Source organism: Squalius cephalus (assembly GCF_949319135.1).
Source record: "Squalius cephalus genome assembly, chromosome: 22".
NCBI classification, from domain to species: Eukaryota; Metazoa; Chordata; class Actinopteri; order Cypriniformes; family Leuciscidae; genus Squalius; species Squalius cephalus.
The window spans coordinates 8475386-8501271 of NC_137143.1; the positions used below are offsets into that span (position 1 = coordinate 8475386).

General features: G+C 35.8%; 1 protein-coding gene and 1 long non-coding RNA gene across 18 annotated transcripts in view; both read left to right on the plus strand.

Annotated features, from left to right (window-relative positions):
* Nucleotides 1–25886, plus strand: part of LOC307150038 — a 371381-nt gene that overhangs the window by 112869 nt on the left and 232626 nt on the right. The gene's annotated exons all lie outside the window — the stretch shown is intronic.
* Nucleotides 1–25886, plus strand: part of adgrl2a (adhesion G protein-coupled receptor L2a) — a 117367-nt gene that overhangs the window by 7440 nt on the left and 84041 nt on the right. For all 17 annotated transcript variants that reach the window (XR_013819647.1, XR_013819648.1, XR_013819649.1 and 14 more), the window contains exon 2: nucleotides 17276–17460. Coding sequence is in view for 14 of the 17 variants with exons in the window: in XM_079856777.1 (XP_079712903.1) it covers nucleotides 17352–17460 (109 nt within the window). In the remaining 3 variants the exon portion in view is untranslated. The remainder of the gene's footprint in view (nucleotides 1–17275; nucleotides 17461–25886) is intronic.

Consider the following 25886-nt stretch of genomic DNA (forward strand, 5'->3'; position numbering starts at 1 on the left):
GTCATTACTCTTTACTCTAGTGCTGATGTGCCCAATACAAACAGCCTTCAGTGTCTTTCGCTCTGACACACTCACCTGGCCGCTCGGGCTCAAATGTAACTTGTCAGCGACATTGTGTTTTGTGTGCTTATTTAACGCAATGCATCAGCCATGCTAGGCTGAGGAATGACAGCTGCAATATTTACTACCCGAACAAACTGGATTCATGTATATAAATCCTTTTTATATATATATATATATTGTTTTTTTTTACCATGACTGACATATTAATACAATACAAATCATCTGCTGAATGGTATCAGTGATTTTCATCCAACTAGATATGTAAGTTGATCTGACACCTCTTCAATATAATATAAAATCTGAACCAAATAATTTTCTAACACACATTAGAGATTTTATTGTGAATGTTTTATCAGATCATATTAAAAAAAAAAAAAAAAAAGTTGTCGTCTTCTTTCGAATTTAATGACTTCAGAATATCTGGGGGGTCCTTAAAAAGTCTTACATTTAGTTTTATGAAATTTAAGGTAATAAAAAGTCTTCACAAGGCTACGATTTAATGAAATAAACGAGTGCTGCACATTCAGAGTCAGAATGCGGTGCTGTTGCACATTCTACAGGCGCTTTCAGAGCAGTTCGCCATCAGTGAACACTGCACATGTCAAGCGATTGCTCATGTAGATGGTAAATAGATGAGTGTGTATCTGATCTCCCTCTGGTTTGAATGACCAGCTTGAAGTAGTAATGCATAAACATTTCAAAGTAAGAGTTCTGGGGTATTTTTGACTTATTTATAATGATAGTCCCACATTATGCATCAAACATTTTTTTTATATATATATTCAAATGTATTGATATATTGGTGCATAAACCAACTTATATAGAAGTGTAGAAACCTTGTATAGAAGGTTCATAGTTAATTTAATTTAGTTAACCTAATTTAATCAAGTTTAATTAAGTAAACCAGTATGAGATACGTGATTTATTTTGAGATTGTATGGGTTTGTTTGGTATGGACATACATATTTTTTTTTATTATTATTATTTGTGCTGGTCTTAAAAAAGGTATTAAAAAAACGATATTTGTTTCTAGAAAAAAAAAAAAAAAAAAAAAAAACATGCAGATATACCCTGGACTTGTTTCACCTCGAAAATGATTTTTGTTTTTGGCTGATGTTACCGAGGCTTCATCCAAATAGCTATTAACCATATGTTTTAGTAATGCTCTTGGTAATCTATAGCCCTTCAAAAATGTTGCCAATAGTTAACAAATTAGTTGAATGTGATCAATATTAATGTAATCAATGTTTAAGGCAGTAATAGCAAGTAATGATAAGTTTGGAAAGTGAATACTGGGATACATTAAAATGCTATCAAGGGTGAATTTGACCTTCAGCCCTCATGTCCCAGTCAAAAAAATTTAATAAAAAAAGCCTCTTATTTGAGACTTGATATTTGAGTTTGGATCCGTTGCAAACTCGCATTCAGGTCTGGCACAATTCTGATGTGGAACGCTCACTTTAATGCTCCAATGAAATCTCACTGGATTAAATCAAGTCCCATCCCCCATTGAAATAAAAACAAAGAACGGCAGACTAATACATTATCTTTGAAGAAAGAACCCAATTACATTGCAAACAGATTTAAAAAAGAAAAGAAAAATTGAAATCATGTTGAAATTTGGTCTTGTTTGAATTGTAATGTCTTCTCTAACATATCGTGTTTTTATCCTGAGAGACAGGAGTACAGAAGACAGGAAATGATGCGTAAAGAGAGATAGAGTGTGATCGCGTCTTCCACAATGAGTGGCAGTGCTCAGTGTGTCTTGAGCACGTGTTCCACCAGCAGGCCGTAGCTTGGACTGTAAAGCGCAGGATTAAGCAGCAGACAATATAAGATGAGTTCCTTTATTGTCAGGCTGACTATAATGACCACAATGCATTTCCAATGTGAACTCCTTAAGGAGGGGACACAGGTTATAGGCGTAGAATAAAATGACGAGACAAGACTGAGCTGATGTGTAGTAAAAATATATATAAACATGGACTTTTAAGAAAAGCATACATTTTTACACACCTTATATAACACTACAGATCAAATACGTGTATAAAATCTCAACAGTTGCTGCCCATCAATGACATTTCAATTATTTAAGTATTTTAGCCACATGGCAGTTTTGATATCTTTGGTTTGTCACACCTGCTGAAATGGCTCTGAATGCCACAAAACTGCGAAGTGTCAAACACTTCCTAATGGCATTTGCATAACTCACACATGCCTGGTGTGAATTTCGCCCCAGTTAACACACAAACAGTGGTGGGGCGGCTTGTCACGCGGCACACACAAGAGAGTTATAGGACATAAACATAGATATCTAGCAGATATATAACTGAATATCTGTAAAGAAATTATTCCACTGAGGAGATTTAGTTTAGCATATACTGTGTTTTAAAACACTGAAAACATCAAACGGGAAACTGTTGAGCAGTCTTTAAAAAATAATGGCATCATTAAAAATACATTGTGTATATTCTACAATGTGAGAAAAAATATAGATAGATAGCACATACAAATTATATATATATATATATATATATATATATATATATATATATATATATATATATATACAGGATAGTAGTATATATATATACAGGATAGTAGTATATAGATATATTGGACAATGTGAGAACACATACACACACACACACACACACACGCACGCACACACACGTCTGGTTCGCTATCTTTGTGGGGACTCTCCATAGATGTAATGGTTTTTATACTGTACAAGCTGTATATTCTGTATATATTTTACATTTTCAAAAAAAGAAAACTCTGTATGATTTATAAGCTTGTTTCCTCATGGGGACCTCAGTTTAGACACACACACACACACACACACACACACACACACACACACACACACACACATTGGTGCACCTATCATGTACATTCCATAGATGTAATGGTTTTTATACTGTACAAACTGTATTTCTATCCCCTAACACTAACCGTACCCCTAAACCTACTCATAAAAAAAATAAAATAAAAAAAAGTTCTGCTTTTTTACATTTTTAATAAAACATTGTTTAGGACTCAGGGAATTTCCTCATGAACCACATTTATATTGTAATAACAGTGTAATACCCATGTCATTATACAAATGTATGTCCTCATAAATCATATAACAAGCACACTCACACACACACTTTTTTTTTTATGAAAACATACTATTTTATTCAAAAATATTTAAATGTTAAATTCAAAAGTTACATAATGCTGACAAACAGAACAAAATAAAATCATTGCATTTATAATTAATAGGCATATTTCTAACCGTCATTATCTCCCGTGATGGACAGCGCTGCTTTATCTTCAGACTCTGCGAGTGGATTGCTACGAGCCCACGGCCCAACCGGCCCCCGTCACCACCACGGCTCCAGTGGCCTCTTTTGTTGTATTCTGATAAGATCTACTCAGTGTTTGCTTCACCAACCTCCAGTGGTGTGTCTGGTTACTTCACTGCAATTAAGAGAAAGGAAAACATGCCCAACCAAAGCGTAGAAACATCTTCTGTGTGCGCGTGTGTGCGTGGGCTTTCATTCACAGAGTTTAATGTGATTCATAGATTATGTCACAGAATACATAAGGATGGAAGATGCCTTTTGTGGTGCAGTTGTATCTCCTATTGGACTTTCTGTCCGGCGCATGCAGCGAATCGCAAGCCCCATCAAAGCAATTACCTTTGCTAAAGCCATATTAGTCTTATAATTGGATAATCTTGTATTGCTTTGGCTTAATTCATTCTGTTGCTCCAAATGGTTTCCTGTCCTCAATAACATTTTAGACTCTCATGTTCTTAGAGAGAAACTCTCTAGCTTTCCCTTCATCTCATGTTGTATTTTTTTTTTCTTCCCTGAAAGCACAACAGAAAAATGAAATACCAGAGAATGTGAATAAATGCACTAAAATCAGAGACAGTGCAATATACAAACTAATGACTATGACTCTTTTCCAAAACCTACTGCGCTGCCTTGCTATCTACTGCCTACATAGGCAGCTGTCTTCTTAGGCACCATCCTAACAGAATGGAACCTCATAAGACCATTTTGGAATGCTTTACACAGGCAGCAGTTCTGTGTTTTTTTCAAAGAGCTCACAACAAAGCATTCCTATGATGTCTACGTAGACAGCTCACTAGGTTTCGGATCACATCTTATTCATTATTAAATAAGCACAAAAGTTTGAGGTCAGCAATGTTAATACTTTTATTCAGCAAGGATGCATTAAATGGATCAAAAGTGACAGAAAATACATTTATGATGTTAGAAACCGATTTATATTTCATTTAATGATGTCTTTTGAATGTTCTATTCATCAAACAACCCTGAAAAAATGTATTATGATTTCTACAAACTGTTTTCAACATTGATTATAACAAGAAATGTTTCTTGAACATCAAATCAGCACATTAGAATGATGTGGCACTGAAGACTGGAGTAATGATTGCTGCAAACTCAAACTTAAATTTTAAATTGTGTTCTTATTTTACAATATTACTGTTTTTATGTTATTTTTGATCAAATAAATGCAGCCTTGTTGAGCATAAAAGACATCTTTCAAAAACATGACAAAACCAAACTTTCTAATTGTAGTGTATATAAGTATATCATAGCAAATATTGAAGTGAATTGAAAAATATAGCAATAAATGTTGTTTGAGAGTATAGGGAGTTGAACATTTTTTTTTTAATTAATAAATTAATATTTTTATATAAGTATAAAATAGCATATATTTAAATGTATTGACAAATATTATAATATATGTTGTTTGAGAGTATAGGGAGTTAAACATATTTTTTTCTAATTAATAAAAATATATATATTTTTTTATATATATAAGTATACAATAAAATGTATTTAAGTGTATTAAAAAAAATATTATAATATATGTTGTTTGAGAGTATGGGAGTTAAACATGATTTTTTTTAATTAATAAATTATATAACCTTGCAGCTAATGGTAGTAGTCTCATAGATAATAACTAGAAAATAAATATTTACTATGAAGAAAATTAATGTTTTTTCTTTTTTTTTTTCTTCTAACACTACCGTTGCTCTCTATTAACATCAGTTGTCATCTTTCACTGAAGGGCTATAGCAAATATATATGCACTATACGCTAGATGGGTGCAAAGACACGGAGCAACACTAAGTCTGCATGAATGATGGATAAATAATTTAATGGCATCATTTGCATACTGTATGTTCAGCTCTTATTAAAATCTAAACATACGGCTTTGATCAGAGGGAAGCGCTACTTGTTATTTTTGACCTCTTTGTGAAGCAACCTTCCTGAATTGATCCCTGCTTTCCCAAGTGTGCTCATGATATCCTCCTCTGGACTCAGATTGTGGAAAATTACACTGAATGGCAGAGACCTTCACAACATACCAGAGCTGAAAGAACATGAATAAAGAGGCTAGAGAGATAAAACAACAGGCAGAGAGAGGCAGAAAAGGAATTTTCTGTATCTGCAGCCCTTCCGCGGGTGGCAGCAGACAGCTGAAATGCTGGTAATCTATTTATATCAGGAAGATTCCTCAGGACACTAAAGGCTTTGATTTCTGGACAGGTTCGCAGTCCATTGTAGGGAGGTTGTTTCCCTGGACGCAGGTCACTTATATGACATGTCTCCCAAAAGAAAAGCATTCTGGCTCCACAAAAGCCATTTGAGGATTGCATGAAATGCTGCAGGAAAAGTTAGATGACATGAAACCCATCAATGTCACATCCTAGCGCCAGTATGCTATCGAATGCTTTTCCGATGCACCCCGGCTAATTTCTGAGGAATATCATTGTTCAGACTGCATCATTGTCCAAAAAATGAAGTGTAACTGTGAGGGAACTTTATAATCAAAACATTATTTGACTGAAATGAGCTTAGAAGCAGCCCTGTATTCCTGCTGGTGTTGAATGTCCAACATTATATATTGTCAGATGTTATGCACTCTATTTAAGAAATAAAAATCCCTTTGAAATACATGACAACAGCATCTATGTGACAGTGAATTTGTCACAGTTGAATTGTAAATAAACTAAATGAGGATGAGAAACCATTTCACAACAGTTTCGAAACCTTTCCTGAAAACATTTCACAACTGGTATAAAATTCAAGCTTCAGGCCCTCCAGCAAACTGCTGTTCCCAATCCCATCATGCATTTATTACACTATAAACAGGAAGAAAATTGCAAGGAAACATGGTGTCATATTATTTCACACATTCTCTGCATGACTGTTGCCATCACAGCATTACGCGTGGGCTTGAAGGACTGACGGAGCACAAGACGACGATGATACCGTTCATTCAGGCTAATATAGCATACAAACTCTTCAGTCACTCCAAGCTGTGTCTGTTTGACTGTGTTTATGTGTCGATTTAACCTGTGTGAAAACAGAACCACCAAATCTGGTGGTTACATTCTCTGATCTGCTAACTAGCTTCTAAATAAAGCCAGTTTTGCTAGCGATAACAAACAGCCCTATAGCCACTTCACAAGCCTGCAAGAATAGCTATTACCAAGTGTCTGGGTTCCAAAATAAGATATTTGAGCAGCAAAACTTTGGGAAAGTACACAACAGACAATGAAATGGGATTTCTGAACCACTGACATGGACAATAAAGAAGATGTATTGATTTAGTAACAGTAGGAACTAGGTGCTAATCTGTGAAATATTCAAAATTCACCATGGTAATTATTGTTTTTATTATTATTATTTAGATGTGTAATAATAATTACTATAAATATTTATTATTAATCAGTGCTGTCAAATCGTATATTATATAAATGTCTCTGTGTGTATATATACACAAAATTTTATCGCAAGTGGTTGCACGCAATTGATTTTAGCTACATTTCAACAAATGCATTAAGTTGAACTTAATCAGTTTTAGTTCAACTTAATGCATTTGTTTAAATGTAGCTAAAATCAATTAGTATATATATTTTCATAACCATTAAAATGCTAAAATGATTGTGAGGGTTGTCATGATTTAATTATTACTAGTATTATTTTTGGAATAATATAATGTACAAGTGATGTATTTCATTGTCCTAAGTATGTGTTTACAGTTGCCAAACTACATAGCAAAATTCTCAACTATCAGGTTTATAATAATCCATTAATAACTGTAAAACCATTAGCATAGTCACACGACAAACACTTGTCATGTAAATTGGCCTTTTCGATGTTTCGACTGAAATATCTAGAACTGACGATTAGCCCTTCAACTTCCTTTAGAAGTTTAAAAAGTGTAGGGGGTCAAATGAGTTCAGTCTCAATCTAGTGTAGGGACATCTGCGTCTCAGTTCCTCTGCTCACAGTGTTAGTTAACACATGTAAATGAGGCTAACGATCCAGACACAATCTCTCAAGGCTTTCTTCTTCTGAGCCTCAAGCCTAACAGCTCAGAATGAGATATCACCACAGAATCACCACACAAATAAACCAGAGCCATATAAGAGACTGAGTTCGAGGCTCCTTCCGTCCACACAATTTCTCTCATTCACTAGATTTAAAATGACATAATTTTACTATCATAATCATCAAGCAGTTACAGAAGTTTTGAAACCATAAAGCTGTGCATATGACACTTGAAAGTGTCTCATTTTTAACATATGGGTCAGGCAATTATATTTGCAAGTCCAATATCTTCATCCTTCCAATAGAAAAAATATATATTATTAGAGGTCTGAGAGGAAGATTGAAGTAATATAGAGTTCATTATGATCAAAACTGTGATAAAAATGAGATACCAGGGAGAGTATCTTAATAAGTTGGTGATTTTGAAAGCAAAACCTGCAGGACCACAAGTTTGTCCTGTTTAACCACAGAAATGGCAGAGAGTCGACTCTCTGTGACTCTTTGCCAAGCATCCGACTGTTCCACTGAGCTTGTGGGAGGTGGGGACGTAAAATGAAAGTCACTTCTTTCCTAAACTGTTTTGCTTTCTCACTCTTCAACCAAATACACACAGCAACTCGACACAAAAGACGCAAAAAACGGCCGGCGGAAGGCTCTGCAACAGTAAAAATTTGCATTTGTTTTTTCACAAGCAAAAACAGCATTAATAACATACATTTTTCACGTACAAAAACAGGTGCAAATTTGAAATCAAAAGTGAATGGCCTTGACGTTTTGATGGCGCCTTTGAAAAAGGTCAACATCGTAGCATCAGGTTTAGCATGAGGCTTTAACTGGTGGTTGTGTTGTCAGGAGAGATTTAGACCTGACACTTGATTTCTCTCCGGGAACAAACTCCGCCCTCCTTATCTGTCTGCCGATTTTATAACGATTTACTGTCGAGCTTGTTCTCACCCTCACACCAGTATGCTTGCTTTTATCTGGAAAAGTCACGCACACACACAAAAAAGTGTTTTTGAAGATTTAAGTGAGGCTTTTGCTAAGAATGTATATGTCCAAGAAAACCCATCTCCAGTTTTAGCTTGTTAACTTTAATTAAAGTAAGTGGTCATTAATTTAATGAGTTTGTGGTTTGTGGAGGAATCCTGAATCATCTCTGTTAGCGTGTGAACCATCAGAGCTCGAATCATCTCCAAATAATTTCCTCTCATAAGAAATCAATCAATCAACCTGCCCAAATCAATCATCGGTAGATTTCTGCACCACCCCACTTTTAATGTCACCCATTCAAGACGTTCTTTTAATGCCCCTCACTTTATGTTTTGTGTTCACTTCTGCCATCTTAAAAATTAATCATCCTGTTGAATAATGGCTCACGATGGAGCTGAATAATTGATGATCTAGTGCTTAATAGAGGGACAGAGGAGGCGTTACGCTCACACAACTGCTGTTGTCTGAGAGAGACAGGCGAGTTGGATTGTGTGTGTGTGTGTGTGTGTGTGTGTGTGTGTGTGTGTGTGTGTCTGTATATGTGTATTAAATAATCAATAATCAAATGGCAATGAAGGAAAAACATAAAAAAAACACATATGAGTGAGTATATTTATCAAAGCTGACATGAAATCAAATTTGATTCACTTTTTTAATACATGTTCCTTATTTTATTGTGCACTCCATCGGTACACATTATCCTTAATAAAATAATAATAATCTTTGTCTTTGTAATTGTTTTTCAAAATGTAAATGTCACTCATTTTGGCTCCGCCTCGCCAAAAAAAAAAAAAAAATAATAATTTTATATCACAGTTACAGTAACCAATTCTATTTAATAATCCAGTGACTTAAATACTTTACAAAAATTATAACAAAAGTTCAATATTTATTTTTATTATTATTTGGAGCGCTCTTAGGTGAGGTCAGTATGAATGTATCTGAACAAATCATGCTGGATGACAGAACATGTTTGTGACTGTCCCTCTGTACACACACACACATACACACACACACACACACACACACACAAAGAGAGAGAGAGAGAGAGAGAGAGAGAGAGAGAGAGAGAGAGAGAGAGAGAGAGAGAGAGAGAGAGAGAGAGAGAGAGAGAGAGAGAGAGAGAGAGAGAGATGCACGCATTTCCACCTGTGCATTTGCACCCTTTTGACAGCAGCAGTGCTTTCATTGCTTTTGCAGGGATTAACAATTGATGCATTTTGTTGAAACTGAGATGATGAGCCTTTGAGGATAGCAGAAACCTTCTTTTTTTTCTTCTCTAGTCTCTCCTGATGTTTTATGACCTCTTATATTGGGTGGCTCTCTTTTTGTGACATGAAGACATAAGTTGTTTCCCTGTTTACTCTTCTTGTTGTGCCAAGCTGTTGCAAAAACACAGTGTTGTCACTTTCCATTAAAAATGTACAGAATAAGGCCTTAAAAATTAAGTTTATTTTTCACTTTTTTTCTTCCTTTTAAACAAATAGTCAGTAAAAAGAGTACTACATATTAAACTAAACTAAATATTAAATATGCTTTTTGCCATTTTTGCGGTCCTGTTACTAAAATATGTGTTTAAATACAGCCAAAACAGGGTTGACATTTAGCCTAAATTAGTAGGGGCTAACTAATCATGACCGAATTTTGGTTTGCAGTTACTGATCTATTTATATGTATATTGAATAAAAATGAATCCTCGTTTTCACAATTTAAAACAACGTATTTAACATGGTTGAATGGTGTAGCTCAACAAATGCATTCAGCACTACAAATTGTGTAAATTGTAATGCATTAGATTATTTACATGTTTAGAAATGACCTAATATATGTTTATTTCAGATGTCACAATTTTAAGTAATGTTACATTAAATGCAACATAAAGGACAAAATCATTCAGTAACATTGTCGCATGCAAAATGGGATTAAATTTTTAGTTATTTAAAAGGAGATCAAATTATTTATGTTAGACAATAGATTGTCTAATATATCTAATATTTCTAATAAATAAATACATAAACAAACATTTGTGCAGATAATGCTTTTAAAAAGGCATGGAACTCCAAAGTGTGCCATTTTCGTGTGAAGTGCTCTCTGCATTTTGCTGCCAAAGAAAGTCTGTTTCCCTCCCGTATCCCCGTAGCTGAAGGGGAAACATGGAGTGTCAAGGACTTCTTTCTTCTGATTGGCAGGTGCAATCCGTGTAAGATACCTGTATAATGGTGGTCCTCAGAATTTTTTTTGACCTTCTTATACGTCCCCCCATATTAATGTCACTCTATTACCGTTAAAACGGAGGCTTCTCAGGAAAACACGACGGGACTGAATCCTCCTTATCGTCGGAAACCTGAAAGGAGGAATTTGGCGCTATCAGTTAATGGAAATGACATTTTTAAATTTCATTTTCAGATAATCCACTCCTTGTCCACTAAAACATCAAAATTACTGTTAACAATATATGAAGGCCATATTAAAACTTCCTTACTCATAGCAGTCGAGTCCCATTATAATCGTCTTAGAGAGACACCGTGCCATTTTAATAGGATTTCGGATGCGTTCTGCACGTTATTACGCCGGTGTGCATGTCATTTACTGTTGGAATTAGAATGGTGTGTATCAGAATAATGAATAGATGAGTAAACTACCCCCTTCCTGCAGAGTATGAATGTGGTGTTCGGTATTCTCTACTAAAAAGGGGCTGTTCAATCTATTTCCAGAGACTTCTCCAGAAGCTCCAGCTTGTACTGAGGAATTTGGTTCTTCTCTGGTTCTGAGTCGAGTTCTCGTCTCTTGCTTGTGTGGCGGCTTGATAGAGGCCTTGATTGCTCTGATTAATGGATCACAAGCATCTTCTTTCAGAGAAGGATGAAAAGAAGTTAAAAAGAGTGAGATTTCATTCACGGAGAGTGATTACCGTATTTTACCACCTCTCAAAGCGTTATATACGCCTTTTTACCATGTCTGCATGCTTTCATTAAAGTAGTTATTCAGATTTGACATGGTCATGAGGCAGTTTTGTCACACAGGGTTTCATGTATCTTTTCCAGGTCTTAAACAGAGCTAAATGGCTAGTTAAGATGATACATTTGCATTTCTGGTGTAGAAGCCAGCTGTGATTGTAAGGAATCAACGCAGGAATAAGAACCACAAGAAAATGAACGATTTTGTTTTCTTTTATGATTCAATTCTGATCCGTATCTAATTCCGGACCATAAATGATTTCATGAACAAGTCCTTTAGTCATTTTAATGGAGCTGGTTCATGATTCGTGAGTTGTTTTTTGTTTGGTTTTTGACTGTTTTACTATTGCTCACGATTCAACGATCAAACACAGCCCTGTCTTTAAAGTGTATGTCATGTCAAACTATCCATAACACTCCGTGTTGGTTGTTGTGCACAATCAGCGCAAAACACAACAGAAAGCTATATTGTCTATTGATTGTCTTTGTAATATTTCACATTGCCCAGGCTTTCTCTCTGATTACATTTAATTTAGGAAGCAAACTAACAAAAAGATAAAACATAATTTCTTTTGCTGTATCAGTGCAGATTCAATAGCGACAAAGAGTTGAAAAGCGCTGCAGGATACACTGTATTTTAGTACAGTGTTCCATTTGTATTCGTGAAAGAGGTTTAAGAGCTATTAATGGATTAGTTTACCTAAAACTGAAAAATCTCTCATTTTTAATCACCCTTATGTTACAAACTATGTCTTTCTTTCTTCTGTGTTGCAAAAACAGAGAAATTAAGAAATTGCACTGGTCAGTCTTTTCCATCTAATTGCAGTGAACGAAGACTGAAACTTTCAAGCTTCATAAAGAAGGCAAAAATCCCCTGTTTCTGTCCCACAAATGTATTTGATTTGCTTTTCCTGTCCTCTACGTTTAGTTCATAATGACATATGTTTCTTCATTCATTGCCTGCTCAATAGCATTTTGAGTTTTTTGTCATTTGCTCATTTAGTGTTTGACATTGTCGTCCATCTGACCTTAATACATCCGTCACCCCTGATATTATGATGTTTGTCCTCTGGTTTTAAGATGTACACAAGCGGCAGCGTCCAGATGGCAAAGGTGAATGTGTGACAGTAGAGTCAAATGGGTTGTGTTCAGAATGACTCATGTGTTGCTGTGCATTAACTGGCCCACCCCTGGACCGCTGATTGATTTCCTCTAGTGTTTCTGGCTCAATGGGACACTGTCATCACTGACCTGATATTCTAGCACAAATATGCAAACATCGAAAACAAACTCTTCTCTGGCAAATGTTCATGAAAGGGTATGTGTTGCTATTATGGGCCATTCTGTAAAACTGGTGACATTTGTATCCATCATAAAAAAATAATGAACAGTAATTTACTTGCAATACCAATATATGGTTACACTTTATTTTAAGGTGTCCTTGCAGTGTAATTATATATTTAAGTACAGAGTACAATATTAATTAGGATTAGGTTTTGGTTTAGGTTTAGTTGCATATAATTAAGCATAATTTACTGTTATTACTATAATACGTACATGTAACATCTGTAACAAGGACACAAGGTAAAATTAAGTGTTACCTAATATGTAATACCCTTTCCTAGACATTTTTCTAAATGCAGGGTAATTGTTTTATAATTTTTTTTTTTGTTTTTCCCCCCTGTTTCTCCAAATATATTCTAAATGTTCCAGATATTAAACTTTTCAGTGATATTTAAATTAAAGCTTATGTTTTGTCTGTATACAGTCGCTCGAATTCGGTCTGTATTCGCTCAATAGTTTTCTATATTTATTATTAGAAAAATAAGTAGTGTCTCCAGGTTATGTGTCAACTCTGTTACTTTAATATTGTTCTATTTTATACAAATAATAATAAAGAAGTGAATGCTTTAAGGATGTAGAGGCTCTTCTTTTATCACTTTATCTTATTTTACATGGGGACTGCCCTGTTACAATTCCTTTTTTTTTTATAAACAACTGATAACTGTACAAATATTTGTAGAAATATGACTTTACATTTTAGACAGCACCTTGTATTTTCATGGCCTTGGAATGTCACTGTCAAATTGAACCGTAAAACTGGCAACCTTGTTACTCTGTTACGTTTCTGAAGACATAATCTATGCCAATATAACAATTTAGCCATATCATGAAATGGAAGATTGCAATTTGTTAACACTTAAATATTATCGGTCTGATGGAATGTAAAAAAATAAAATAAAGTTTTTTAAAAAATTACTACAAAATCACCTTATCTAACTGGAAAATATATGTTTCACGAATTCCCCTTTATGAATATTTAGCTTGTCAGCTTGTGTGCTTTGTCCCAACATTGGTGTGTTTGAGTTCTATTGTGCGAATGCGTGTCCCTGTTTATGGGCCCATTTTTTATACACTTGTCATATTCTTTGACCATCAATCTCATGGCTCTTTTTGTAGTTCATTGAAAGCTTGGGGGTTAATTCAGAGGTCAAGCGAGACTTGCAAGCTGCCAATCTCGCATTGTAAAGTTTGTAAACCCCCCTCCGCCCCCCTTCAGCCTTGCCTCTTGTGCATTATTCCTGCACCCACCCCTCTGAAAGGATGGCTCCTCCTCTATTCTCCGGTGGGTCTCACTCCCGCTTGGGAGAAAGACGGCTGCATAATTACACATCTGCCCTTTGTTTCTCTGTTTTGGCATTAACATCTCAAACTGGCCTTTCAGCTCTGATTTTAACGGCTCTCTTCGCACCCGGAGAAGTGGAATGTTCTTTCAAAGTTCCTCTTTTTATTTCATGCAACTGTCTCGTTGAGGAACCCTAAGTGTTGCGGATCTGTTGAAGCAGATGTACACAGCTGTGAAAAAGCCTTCTGGGTCTAGACCTCTCCATCGATCACAGCCCTTGTATTTGCTAGTTTCTACCTAAGCAACACGATTCAGTGAAGCTTTCGGCATAAAACAGCAGCCCGGTTTGCTCCATAATCAAAGGAAGTGCTGGTATCAAACATCCTGGCCCGGATCCTTTGAAGATGGATGGTTGCTGTCTTAATTTGTCATGATTAGAGTTTTTAATTTGATTTGCGAATACAAAACACACATAATGGCAACAACAGGCTTTCCCGCTGTGCCGCGTCAGCGATGGAACGGCAGTATTTGTTTGAAGCACTTAACAGGTGTTGATCGGCGGTCTTTGCTGCAGCTTAGGGAGATAAGGCCTCCCGTGGAGGGGAGAGACCTCAACACGTTTAATGAGGAGCGCGGGAGTCAGGCGGGCCGCCTTCGTCCATGGCTCAGCTTCTGGAGACTGATCAGCATGTTAACCGCTCACAGCGTGAGACGAAGATATGAAAGTACGGAGCTGTTGTCGTTGATTTAGTCGAACACCCTTTGACTATGTAGGGATCAACCCTCATCCTTTATGCATTTATTTTTCTCACTGCTAACTGCTGTGAGCCACCACGGCTTCGCTATTTTTTTTTTTTAACTCTGAAAATCTCAGCACAGATGATTTTAGGGAGAAAATATACTCTCTTTCAGAACCTACTGGGGCTACACAGTACCGCACTGTTATTTTGCTAATGCTAATGCTAATGTTAACGCTGCTACGCCCACCATTTGAGTCTTTCCATGAAAGGTGTATTGTTGGTGTCCACAATATTTGATGCGAACCAAACAAAAACATCATCTATTAAGTGTTTTGCCAGATTAAATATATTAATTATCAAAATTAATTATAAACTTTCTATTAAAAATATTATTTAATTTGATAATGGTATATATCTTATAGGGAGTTTAACATGTGCATTTTACATGACTGTATAACCATATAATTTGTATAGTTATAAATATATATGTGTATATATATATACTGGCTTTTAAAGTCCCCGTGAACCCGAAGTTGCAAATGACTTTACTCCAGTGTTGTGACGTATTTCCAAGTGAAACGGAATATTGAACAGAGGGCAGGGTTTTACTTTAGCACTCCTCCTCTCCATCTCTGCTCATAGCAGACTAATGGTTTGAGGGGAGTGGTTAAGCGTTTTCAACCCAAGCCGTCAAACTGACGTCATCAGAAAAGGAACGCCATTCCAGACCGGAAGTAGCTTTTCAGATTTTGATTAAAGATTACCACGGCAAACAATTTTTTTTCTGTGTATTAACTTGCACGGATTAATTGTTTTCCACAAGACTAGTAATATGTGCTAACAAAGTAAATAGGGTCAATTTTGATTTCTTGATGATTTTAAAAGGAATGGGAGATGAGCCTCTGATTGGTTTATTGCACGTTACACACCCATCACTTATTAAGAGAATAGGGACAACACTTTTAGACCATGCGTCGACCATTTTTCCCATCGATAAACTAGCAAAAGTGGATTCGGACACGCCCTGAGTACACTTGCGCTGTAAGCTTTCGACCATGTGCTTAGATCGTTAAAATAGTTCCCTATATAACACCATATATAAATATATATACATTGCATATAAGTGCACTTTTGCTAGTTTAACGATGGGAAAAATGGTCAGCGCATGGTCTAAAAGGGTTGTCCCTATTTTCTTAATGAGTAATGGGTGTGTTTTGAGCGTAACATGAAATAAACCAATCAGAGTCTAATCTCCCATTCCCTTTAAAAGCCAGTTGCGCTCGCGCCATGGCGGATTCGCTATTTACATGGCGGCAAACTGAACGCTTCTCTAGCGAGAAAACAGATCTGCTCTTGCGCAAGGTTAAAGTGTGCAAGCAGACCATTTACTGGACAAAGTTTGTGGACCCACCTATAGGCGCATATTACTAATGCGCTCTTTAAATAACAAAAAAAATATTGCGCCATTGACTTTAGAACAGGTTTCAGTTGCTCAATGGCACAGTCTATTTCAATAGCAACAGTGCACCTGAACACACCTCGTTTTCAGACCAGACCATGGGCGCACAAATGGGTGCAGATGCATCTGCTATTTAAACAACGTGACGCAGAATGTGAAAATGATAACTGCGTCAGGCTGAAACTAGCAAAACACACTTGCGTCGATATATATAACAATATATACACGTTTGTGTGTGTGTAGCTATTTATGCTATTTATTACACACTATACTATTTATAGTCACATTGTTGACTCTTGAATACTAAAGATAGGAAGCCAAAACCTTGATATGTTTAATTCAATGCTTTAGCATTTAGACATTTTTTGTCTGGTCATACCGAAATGTACTATTCAGTGAATACTTTTCTCACCTCATAACCATATGACAATCCAAGAAGCAAAAATTCCAATACTTTTTTTTTATTTGACTAGACATGAGGAAATGCTCTGTAATGCAATAATGTATTAAAGGGTGCTGAGATATATTTAGTGTATCTTCAAGAAACCTAGGGGGGTGCACACACTGTTTTTAATGGGCTCCTAAGTGGCTCGTTACTGGAGTGACGATGTTTCCCATGAGGCTGTGAGTGTGTTTTATGGGAGGCCAGTGGAGGGTGTAAACATGCAGAGAAGGAAAACATTCAAAATATGAGATACTGTATATGACAGAGTTCTCTTTAGCTGGAGAATATGCGCTGGGGGCTTTAGTGGATGAGAAACCTGCTTCCTCTCCAAAAAGGATGGTAGCGGAACAGGTTTGGGAGAAGAGAGTCAGATAAACGGTAACGACAGGCTTTGAGGTAAATGGCTTGTTTGTAATGTGGGAGGTGCTTTTTCAGGTCTCAGTCATCATCCAATAGATGGTTTCTACACCTGGGAGGAAATCTGTGTGAATTTGCTACTGGAAAAAAAAAAATCAGTGGAGGAACTGAGGCGAATGAGACTGGAGCAGTTTAAAGGAGGATGTTTTAATGCCGGAAGAGCTCTTCATCGACAGCCAAACACTGACAGTCCACTGTGGTTTTCTTGCAGGCTTGGAGGTCAATGATGGTTATCTCTCAGAGTGACTTTCCTGGATCGTTGTGACTACAGTGATTTCGACCAAGACATGTGGAAAGCGGCAAGTCCAGTCAGAGCCAGCATGGGATGTTCAGAATGGAAGTCTTTGGTCCTCTGTGGCCTGGTGTTCGTCTTGACGGTTGTACAGAGTTCTGACGGTAAGACATTTTTACACAAATCTTTCGTAAAAGCAACATTTTCTTGTTATCATCCGAATTAGTCATTGGTTTAATGCTGTTCTTGTGTTTATGGTGTATTTTTTTGTTCTTTTATGAGGTGGATGTTTGACAGACACTATTTCTGATAGCTCAGATAAATAATGACTGTATCCTTCCAGACAGATAGCCTGAGGTTCTTGGGAAGCTGTGTGCATTAACACAGAGCTTGCCTTCGTTTTCTTTTTGGTTAAATTAAAAGAAAGACCATACAGTGTTTCCGAGTTTTCCCTCATCTCATCTCCGTCTGTTTACTCTCATGTCCTGTTCTAACTATAGGCCTAAACCCTACAACTGCTCATTATAAACAATATCCTCAAGTAAACACGCCTCATTACACTCTGTCCCTGCCGTAATATCTTTTTAATGCATTTTTATAATTGAATTAAATGGGTTACTGCCATAGCTATGGCTGGAAGTTTCTGCTTGTGCAGAAACTTTGAAAGATTGATTGCTTGAGGGTTTGCTCCCTGTTTCTCTCGAGTATATCCTAGAAACTTCAGATCTCATCTTTCTGATTTCATTTCGTGGGCCGAACGCCGTCTATAAGTTCGGATGTAACTCATTTGTATTCCGTGCATCTTCTCAAACAACATTTTCTGGTATTTTATGAAGCTGAAACGCAAAGCAGTGATGAAGTATTGTGGAGCCGTTTTATTGATAGTATGTCTGCCATTGAATGCCATGAAATGTGGCATTGTGCTCTTATAGAAATGAATCAGGGTTGTACTGTATATGCTGAATGCTATATTAGTCTGAGCTCCTAATGTTTATTTGATAATCGTAGCGATATTACTGTTTTACAAGAGTGAGTCATTTTATGATAAACCTTAAAACTGAAGGACATGTCATAATAGGGATGGATTTTAAAGACCTGAAAACACATTGAAACTACATGTTATATAATATGCATAATGATACTTTAATAACACTGAGAATGACCAACTATCTTGCATTATTAATAATGTAAAAAAAAATCTTTGTCGTTGTCTTTCCTCAGCTGATAGATCTTTATGTTTCATTCACATATGTGAATGCAGACGCTTTTACACAATCTCAATTTCAGTGTCAGAACATGATTAATAAGTATTGTTGCATTCTCACTGACATAGTTTTGTAAAAATTTGTGTCTGCATTTTCGGGGTAAAGGCTTTTTTTTAGTACTTACTATACAATACAACAGGACTCATATTGGCTCATTCATGTACAGTAATGTGGTGCAGGTTTATTGTCTGATAAATTAGCATCATTATTTACCAGCAATTACAGTTTTCTTTGAACTCACTGTCACTGGCTTATTTCACAATGGGGCTAAGTAGTTCTGAAAGAAAGCTTTGCTTCATATGTCTGGACAATTTGCCGGTAAGGATTGTAAGTAATATGAGACGTTCTTTTTTTTTTAATTATGGAAAGGACTGAATAATATCCGTCCGTGTCCTGCTGCCTTGGGCTCATTCAGAAGGAATAGCAGGGAACCATGGCCTCGACCGGTGGCCACCCGCCTGTATTCATAAAAACACTTAATTTCCATCTTAATTCATATCAGAACAGCTTCAGTGTGACTTCCAGACAGGCAAATCACACATTTAAGAATTAACAGCATTCTTGGCGGCTGTAGCCTTTTGACAAAATAGAATTAAAGATTGAACTTTTGATTTACGAAGAGCTAACTTTCACCTACCTCTATTAGGCAAATATATAACCCAGTTTTTCTTCGAGTGAATAGTTTCCTTTCATGATGTTCTTTTTTTCATGGAAGCCAATTGGAATCTTGACCTATGATGCCTCCATTTCAACTGCACTTTTTAACTCAGAATTGGAGATTTGGTCAATCTTTTTAGATATGTAAAGGTCTTCCCTATTGATTTTTTTTTTTTTTTTTCTTTTTCGGATTCGAAACACGATATGCATAAATACAGGGCTGTAGGTCATTTGCATTTCTCCAAAGCATATGAAACTGTTTGGGATGAAAACTCTCACCATTGGCAAGAGCTGAACGATATACACCCCATGTTCGAAATGTGCCAACACTCTATATCTGCACAACTGTCTATCTGCATGCTTTACTGTATAATTTTACAAAACCATCATTTTATTTTTGTTATTATTATTATTACTACTACTGCTACTATTATTTTAAGTTTTTAGTATTGTTACGTAATGTGAAACTATTTTTTTTAATAATTTGTTGATTTCCGTTCTAAGTTCTAAAAAAGAACATTATTAGATAATCTCATCTTTAAAATATTCCCAATATATTCCAATTTTTTCCAAAATAACAAAAACAAAAACATACCGGTAGGTACAAAAAATATATATGCACAGTAACCGTGTTATGAAATTACTTATACCGTGAATTTTGGTAATATCACCCACCACAATTCTACAAATCCCTGTTACATTTCCCAAAGGTTAACACTCTTCCCTATTTAAGTGTAACCTAAAAATCACATTTTCCACCTCAAATGGGCCCCTTATTTGGACAGCTGCTGTCCCTCTTGCCTTCAAACTCTGACTGAAATGAGCTGTCTGTCTTTCTGTCTGAAACGAGCCGTCTGTCTTTCTGGCAGAAATGAGCCATCTGTCTCTCTGACTGAAATGAGCTGTCTATCTCGACTCTTTAAACACCTCAGTTGAATGTCTGCTGATTAACAGTAAAAATATGTCACAGGGACGTCTAGAATGGCAGTTATATACATACATATATATAAATATATATATATATATATATATATATATAGATATATATATATATATATATATATATATATATATATATATATATATATATAGATATGTATGTGTGTGTGCTTGTGTAAGTCCACAAATATAAGTTTTGTGTTGCATCATGAGAAATGAAGGCTGGTTTCTAGTTTTTGTTGTTGTTGTTGTTTTGTGGAAATGCTAATATCAAGGTTTGTTGAGTTGTTTCTGTTGCTGTCTAGCTGTCTCACTCTCCCGGTCTTTCCCCCAACCACGTGTGTCTCTCTCATCTTCTGTCCTTTTCTCCATGTCTATGGGCTATAGGTCTCTCTGAACTCACACACAGACAGAATTAGAGCTGATCTTTCCAGGTTCTTTGATTGATGGGGTTGTGCATTTGTCTCCTCATGTGTCAAGCAAGTATTTTATGGAAAAATGGGTTTTGTATTGTGATTTTATGTCTATTCTGGGGAATGTAAGTGAAACAAAAATAATAGAACTAGCTATTTTCTAATTGTTTTTTCTTGATCCGGGATCTAGATCCATTTTGGTAATGTTAACCCTTCTCAAAAAAAAAAAAAAAAAAAAAAAAAAACTGCCTAAGGGATTTTGCTGGTCTTTGCTGGTCCCCAAGCATGGCCAGTTGAGAATCTGTACTACTAAATCAGTTTCCAAAAATTAAGTAGACTTACGTTTTTATTGATTACAAGATTACATGTTAGTCTCATGATTCCCCAATATATATATATATATATATATATATATATATATATATATATATATATATATACTGTATATATATATATATATATATATACTGTATATATATATATATATATATATATATATATATATATATATATATATATATATATTTTTTTTTTTTTTTTTTTTTTTTTTTTTTTTTTTTGTCAGCTGAACCTCTTTGACCTAATATACTTACTTGAATTACCCCCTGAGATTTAAGTAAATAAGATAGGTCAATAATACAACTAAGCCAATAATAATAATTCAATTAAATTCACTGTAATCTGATGTATAAGGGTCACTTGACATGCAGGTGAACATATATTTTTAATCTTTAGTAAGTATTTATTTAATATTTTAGTTTAGTTTTTAGTAGTTATTTATTTATTTTATTTTTATTTTTTACTTAATCAAGCTTTTCATTAAACTCACGATCCCCCAGAGAAACCCTGACGTAATGTATTTTTATTTTTATTAAATTTTTTTAAAGATTTACTTTTGGTGATTTTTGCCTTTATTGTGAAAGGATAGTATAGAGTGGACAGGAAGCGAGATCGGGAAAGGTCCACGAGCTGGAATTTGAACTCGGGTCGCCCGAAGTGCTGCCCACGAGGCTATCGGTGCCCGACAACGTAATGTAATATTTAATGCACTTCATGTTGTTGATAAAGAATAAAATATATTTTCTTTTTCTTTGTATGTTATATCAGTACGGTACAAGACTATCCTATTCAAATCAATGTGATAATTGAGTTAGGTCAAAAGTAATCTAAAAGTAACCTAAAAGTAGTCAAATTACATTACTTTAAATGTGTAATATAATGGATTACAATACTAACTAAAATTGTTGTCATGTATTTTGGAATCAGCAACCAACTCATTCTACCCAGTGCAAGATTCGTCACAGATTTGTTTCTTTCTGAAGGGTCTGATTAAATTATGTGGATCCTGCTGTGAAAAAGCGCCATTCTCTTTAGAGACGGACAAGTGCGGACAAGCCTTTCACATGCCTCAAAATCCCATCTGTGCAGTTACACTTTGCAAGGAAACATTTAAACTAGCGAAACTGATTATCTTTGAGCGGCTAAAGCCAATTCCCCTCAGCCTCAGCCCTGTGGCTTTTTGTTCATATCGACGTTCCGTCAATATCAATATATCTGAATTCGCCCGTATTAAGCTTCTTTATTAAGATCTTGGATCCAGATCTCAGATTCCTTTGTTTTCGGTTTTATACCTCAGACTACACAGCTCTCTTTGTGTCTTTCTTCTTCTTGTCTCCTGCTTTTTTGTTTTTCCTCTTACCCAGGGCTTTTCTATCAGACTGAGGGATCAGACTTCCCATAATGCCGAGCGGCCGGGGGGTCAATATGCCCGCATTCGTCTTCACCGTCTTTCATCAGCCCTCCTCCTGATCTGTATGATAAGAAAGGAGAATAGTGGGTCGGGGGCAGACTGCTCAGCAAGGTGTGTCTGTTGTCCGACGGCCCCCTGCAGCCGAGCTCTTTAAATCCTCATTAGGATTTAACCGGGAGGAGACGCTGGTTTTAATGGATTAAGCCTCATCACAGCTGCCTCCTGATTGGTGTTTGTCATGCAAAAATCAAACAGGGCCAGTCACATGTTACTGTGTTTCCTGTTCTTCCCGCAAGGTCTGGATGATATAAAACATTGTGTTATTGGTCTCTGTTAGTGTTAGTGAGCTTGCAGCATGGTTTCGGGATAATAGACTTGTGGGTGTGGGTGATGAATCTGATGAGAAAGTGACTGAAACTCCTTCATGTTGTCAATTAATTTGCATTGTTTTGCATTTAGCCCTAATCAGCTGCACAAAGCAGATTAACATAAGGAAGGCCTTTTTTAAACAGACTGAAATTATTTGTGTGGCATTCAGTTGGGGAACACCTAACTAAAATAGGCAGCAGTACAAACTTGTACAAACAAAGTCATGTGATAGTGATAGCTGTTTTCCTATATTAGTTCAGGCCTTTTTTATTAAAGCTGTTAAAACACTGTGGTAATGTTTCCTATCCTACGTTATTTTAAGCCTAAACTAAAACGTTCCACAAATGTTGCAGTTTGGTCTGCTTTTGTTTTTGTGGTAAAAATACTACACATGCCAGAAAAACGACAAGGTAGTTTTGACAGTTTCCTTTGGAAGCTTGTTTTAGCCACAGAATAAAAAATAATAAAGGTAATTGCAACTTTTTATCTCACAATTCTGACTTTTTTTCTCACAATTACGAGTTCACATCTGGCAATTCAGACTCTTTTTTTCAGAATTGCGAGATATAAACTTGCAGTTGCTTAACAAAAAAAAGTCAGAATTGCGTGATATGAACTCACAATTGAGTAATAAAATTGTGTGATATAAAGTCGCAGTTGTGAGTTATAAAGTCAGAATTGTGAGATATAAACTCGCAATAGCGAGAAAAAAAAGTCTCACAATTCTGACTTTATAACTCACAACTGCGACTTTATATCTCGCAATTCTGACTTTATAACTTGTAATTGTAAGTTTATATGCATGAGATGTAAACTGAGATAAAAAGTCACAATTATCTTTTAAAATGTTTTATTCTGTGGCGGAAACAAGCTTCCATAGTTAACAGAAGTTCTTATTGAAGTATAAGTTTCGCAAAGTTGCAGTTTGGTACTGATCATTTTAGTAGTCCAAACATATCATCCTAATTGGTTTGTGCAAGGTACACTTGCATAAATAAAAATTGTCAACACATGTCATTTCATTTATGCAGAAGACCTTACATTTTTAGACAACCGAAACTGCAGTTTTTTTTTTGTTTTTTTTTTTGTTTTTTTCAGATAAATTAAAATTGTTCTTCATGTAACATTTAATTTATCCAGTTTTATTCAAGTCAAAATTGTTTCATAACAATTTATCAGCAAATCAACAACAATTGCTGTTTTTTCAGTGAATATATATTCCGTCAATATATGCTGGTAGATAATAAGCAGCTTCAGTGTAGTGAGTTACCTTTTGTTATTTGTGACTAACTACTTATTTATGAGAAGCGTGACTGTAAATTGAAGTACTTCAAATTATTTGCAGCTTGGCAAGCTGCAGTTTCAAAAGTTGCTTCCTCAACACTGATGGCATTAGAGGGAAATGCCTGCTCTTTCATGGACAGTTTCAGCTGAGAAGACAACTATGCATTGCTTAAATTGACAGTGATGAAGACCATCTCTTATTACACGTTCCTGAGTGTTTGCAGGTTTTCAGTGGATGTAACCCACATGAGTCTCTGTGTGTTGTGTCTCTGGCTCTGGCTCTCTCTTATCTTGTTTGGTGTCAAGCTGGTTGGTGAAATGATGGGTACAGCAGCAGGAGGTCACAGCAGACCCACTGAAATCAGACTTTACACCTTATCTTCTTGTTAAAGCGCATATCAAATCTAAACAGAATTGTGCTGTGAAATATATTTACAATTCGGCTCTCTGGCGCTCCTAGGACTGTTTCTCTGTAATGTGGTTGTTTAGGAGATCTTGAGGGGGTGATATCGTGACGAGATGCAGGCCCCTATTATAACCATCTTTGTTTCACTTCTCTTGCTTTTGTTTCGAGTCTGAAAGATTCGATCAGACTGATGGATGAAGGAGAGAGATGGGGTTATGGATTCGCCTCTGAGATGTTCTAGTCTCGGATCTTTGAAAACAAAGATGAAAAGATGCATCACTGTTACTCATCTCCTTTCTTCTGTTTTACTCATGAATCTCTGATCATCATCGCTGATCTAAATTAAAGATGGCGGTAGAGTGGTGACGCTGATCACACAGACTATGTCTCTCCCACGTTGACTTTAGATAACAGGTCTCTCTTTCACTTACTGGAACTGAAGTCGTTTTAACAATGACATGGATAATTCACCCGAAAAAGAAAATTATGTTGCTATTAAGTCTAGGGCTCTGGACTCTTGTCGGGGCTGGGCGCAGGCTTAGAGTGGGATTTAAGTCTCTTTTGCTGCAACTTACCACTGTCCTAAAGAATCACTTTAAATCTGACATTATGTGAGAACTGTGGAAGAAAACACATGCAGGCTGTTTAGGACTGAATAGCACTTCAGTGCAGATATAAATTACATTGCAGACTAATACACCTAATATCACTGTAATACACTGTATAATGTTATATATCTTTATCTTTATTTTTTATATCTTTATCTTTTTAATGTTGCAATTAACCACTCCATTACTTCAGTTTCCTATTTTTTTCAGTTCCTGCTTTGCTTAAAAATCAAGTCATAAGTATGGAAGTATGGAAGTAAAGCAATGATTATGCCTCTGATGATATCTATTTAGGAATTCATGACAATTTCAAGTATATTGAATGTATGTTACAAAAAGTTTCTCTTAAATTTTCTGTTCTTATTTTGATCTTACATTAAGTGTTCTATAATATATAACACTTTATTACACAGTGCTTTGGGATACTCATTTCATATTGGTCAGTCGTGGCATTCAGATATTTCCATTCTTTTAAACCACTCATTCGGGTGACTAAACCGGTGTGTGTATGTGTGTGTGCGTGTGTGTGCGTGTGTGTGTGTGTGTGTGTGTATGCAGGGGTTAAATTGGGATTTATTATGTGGGGGGGCTCTCCGTAGGGGGGTCCGGGGGTATGCCCCCCCGTGAATTTTTTTTGAAAAATAAACTATTAAATGGCATTTTCTGGAGAGTTTTGTGCAAAGAAATGGAGAAATTGAGTCTTACATGATATGTGAAAAACTGCAAGGTTAAGAGCATATTTGAATTGTTGTAGAATCAACAGGTATTAGGACATTTAGCATTTACATTACTGTTAATCAGCAGTGGTGGAATGTAACGAAGTACAAATACTTCGTTTCTGTAGGCCTACTTAAGTAGAATCAATAGTGCATACTTTTGACTTTTACTTCGATACATTT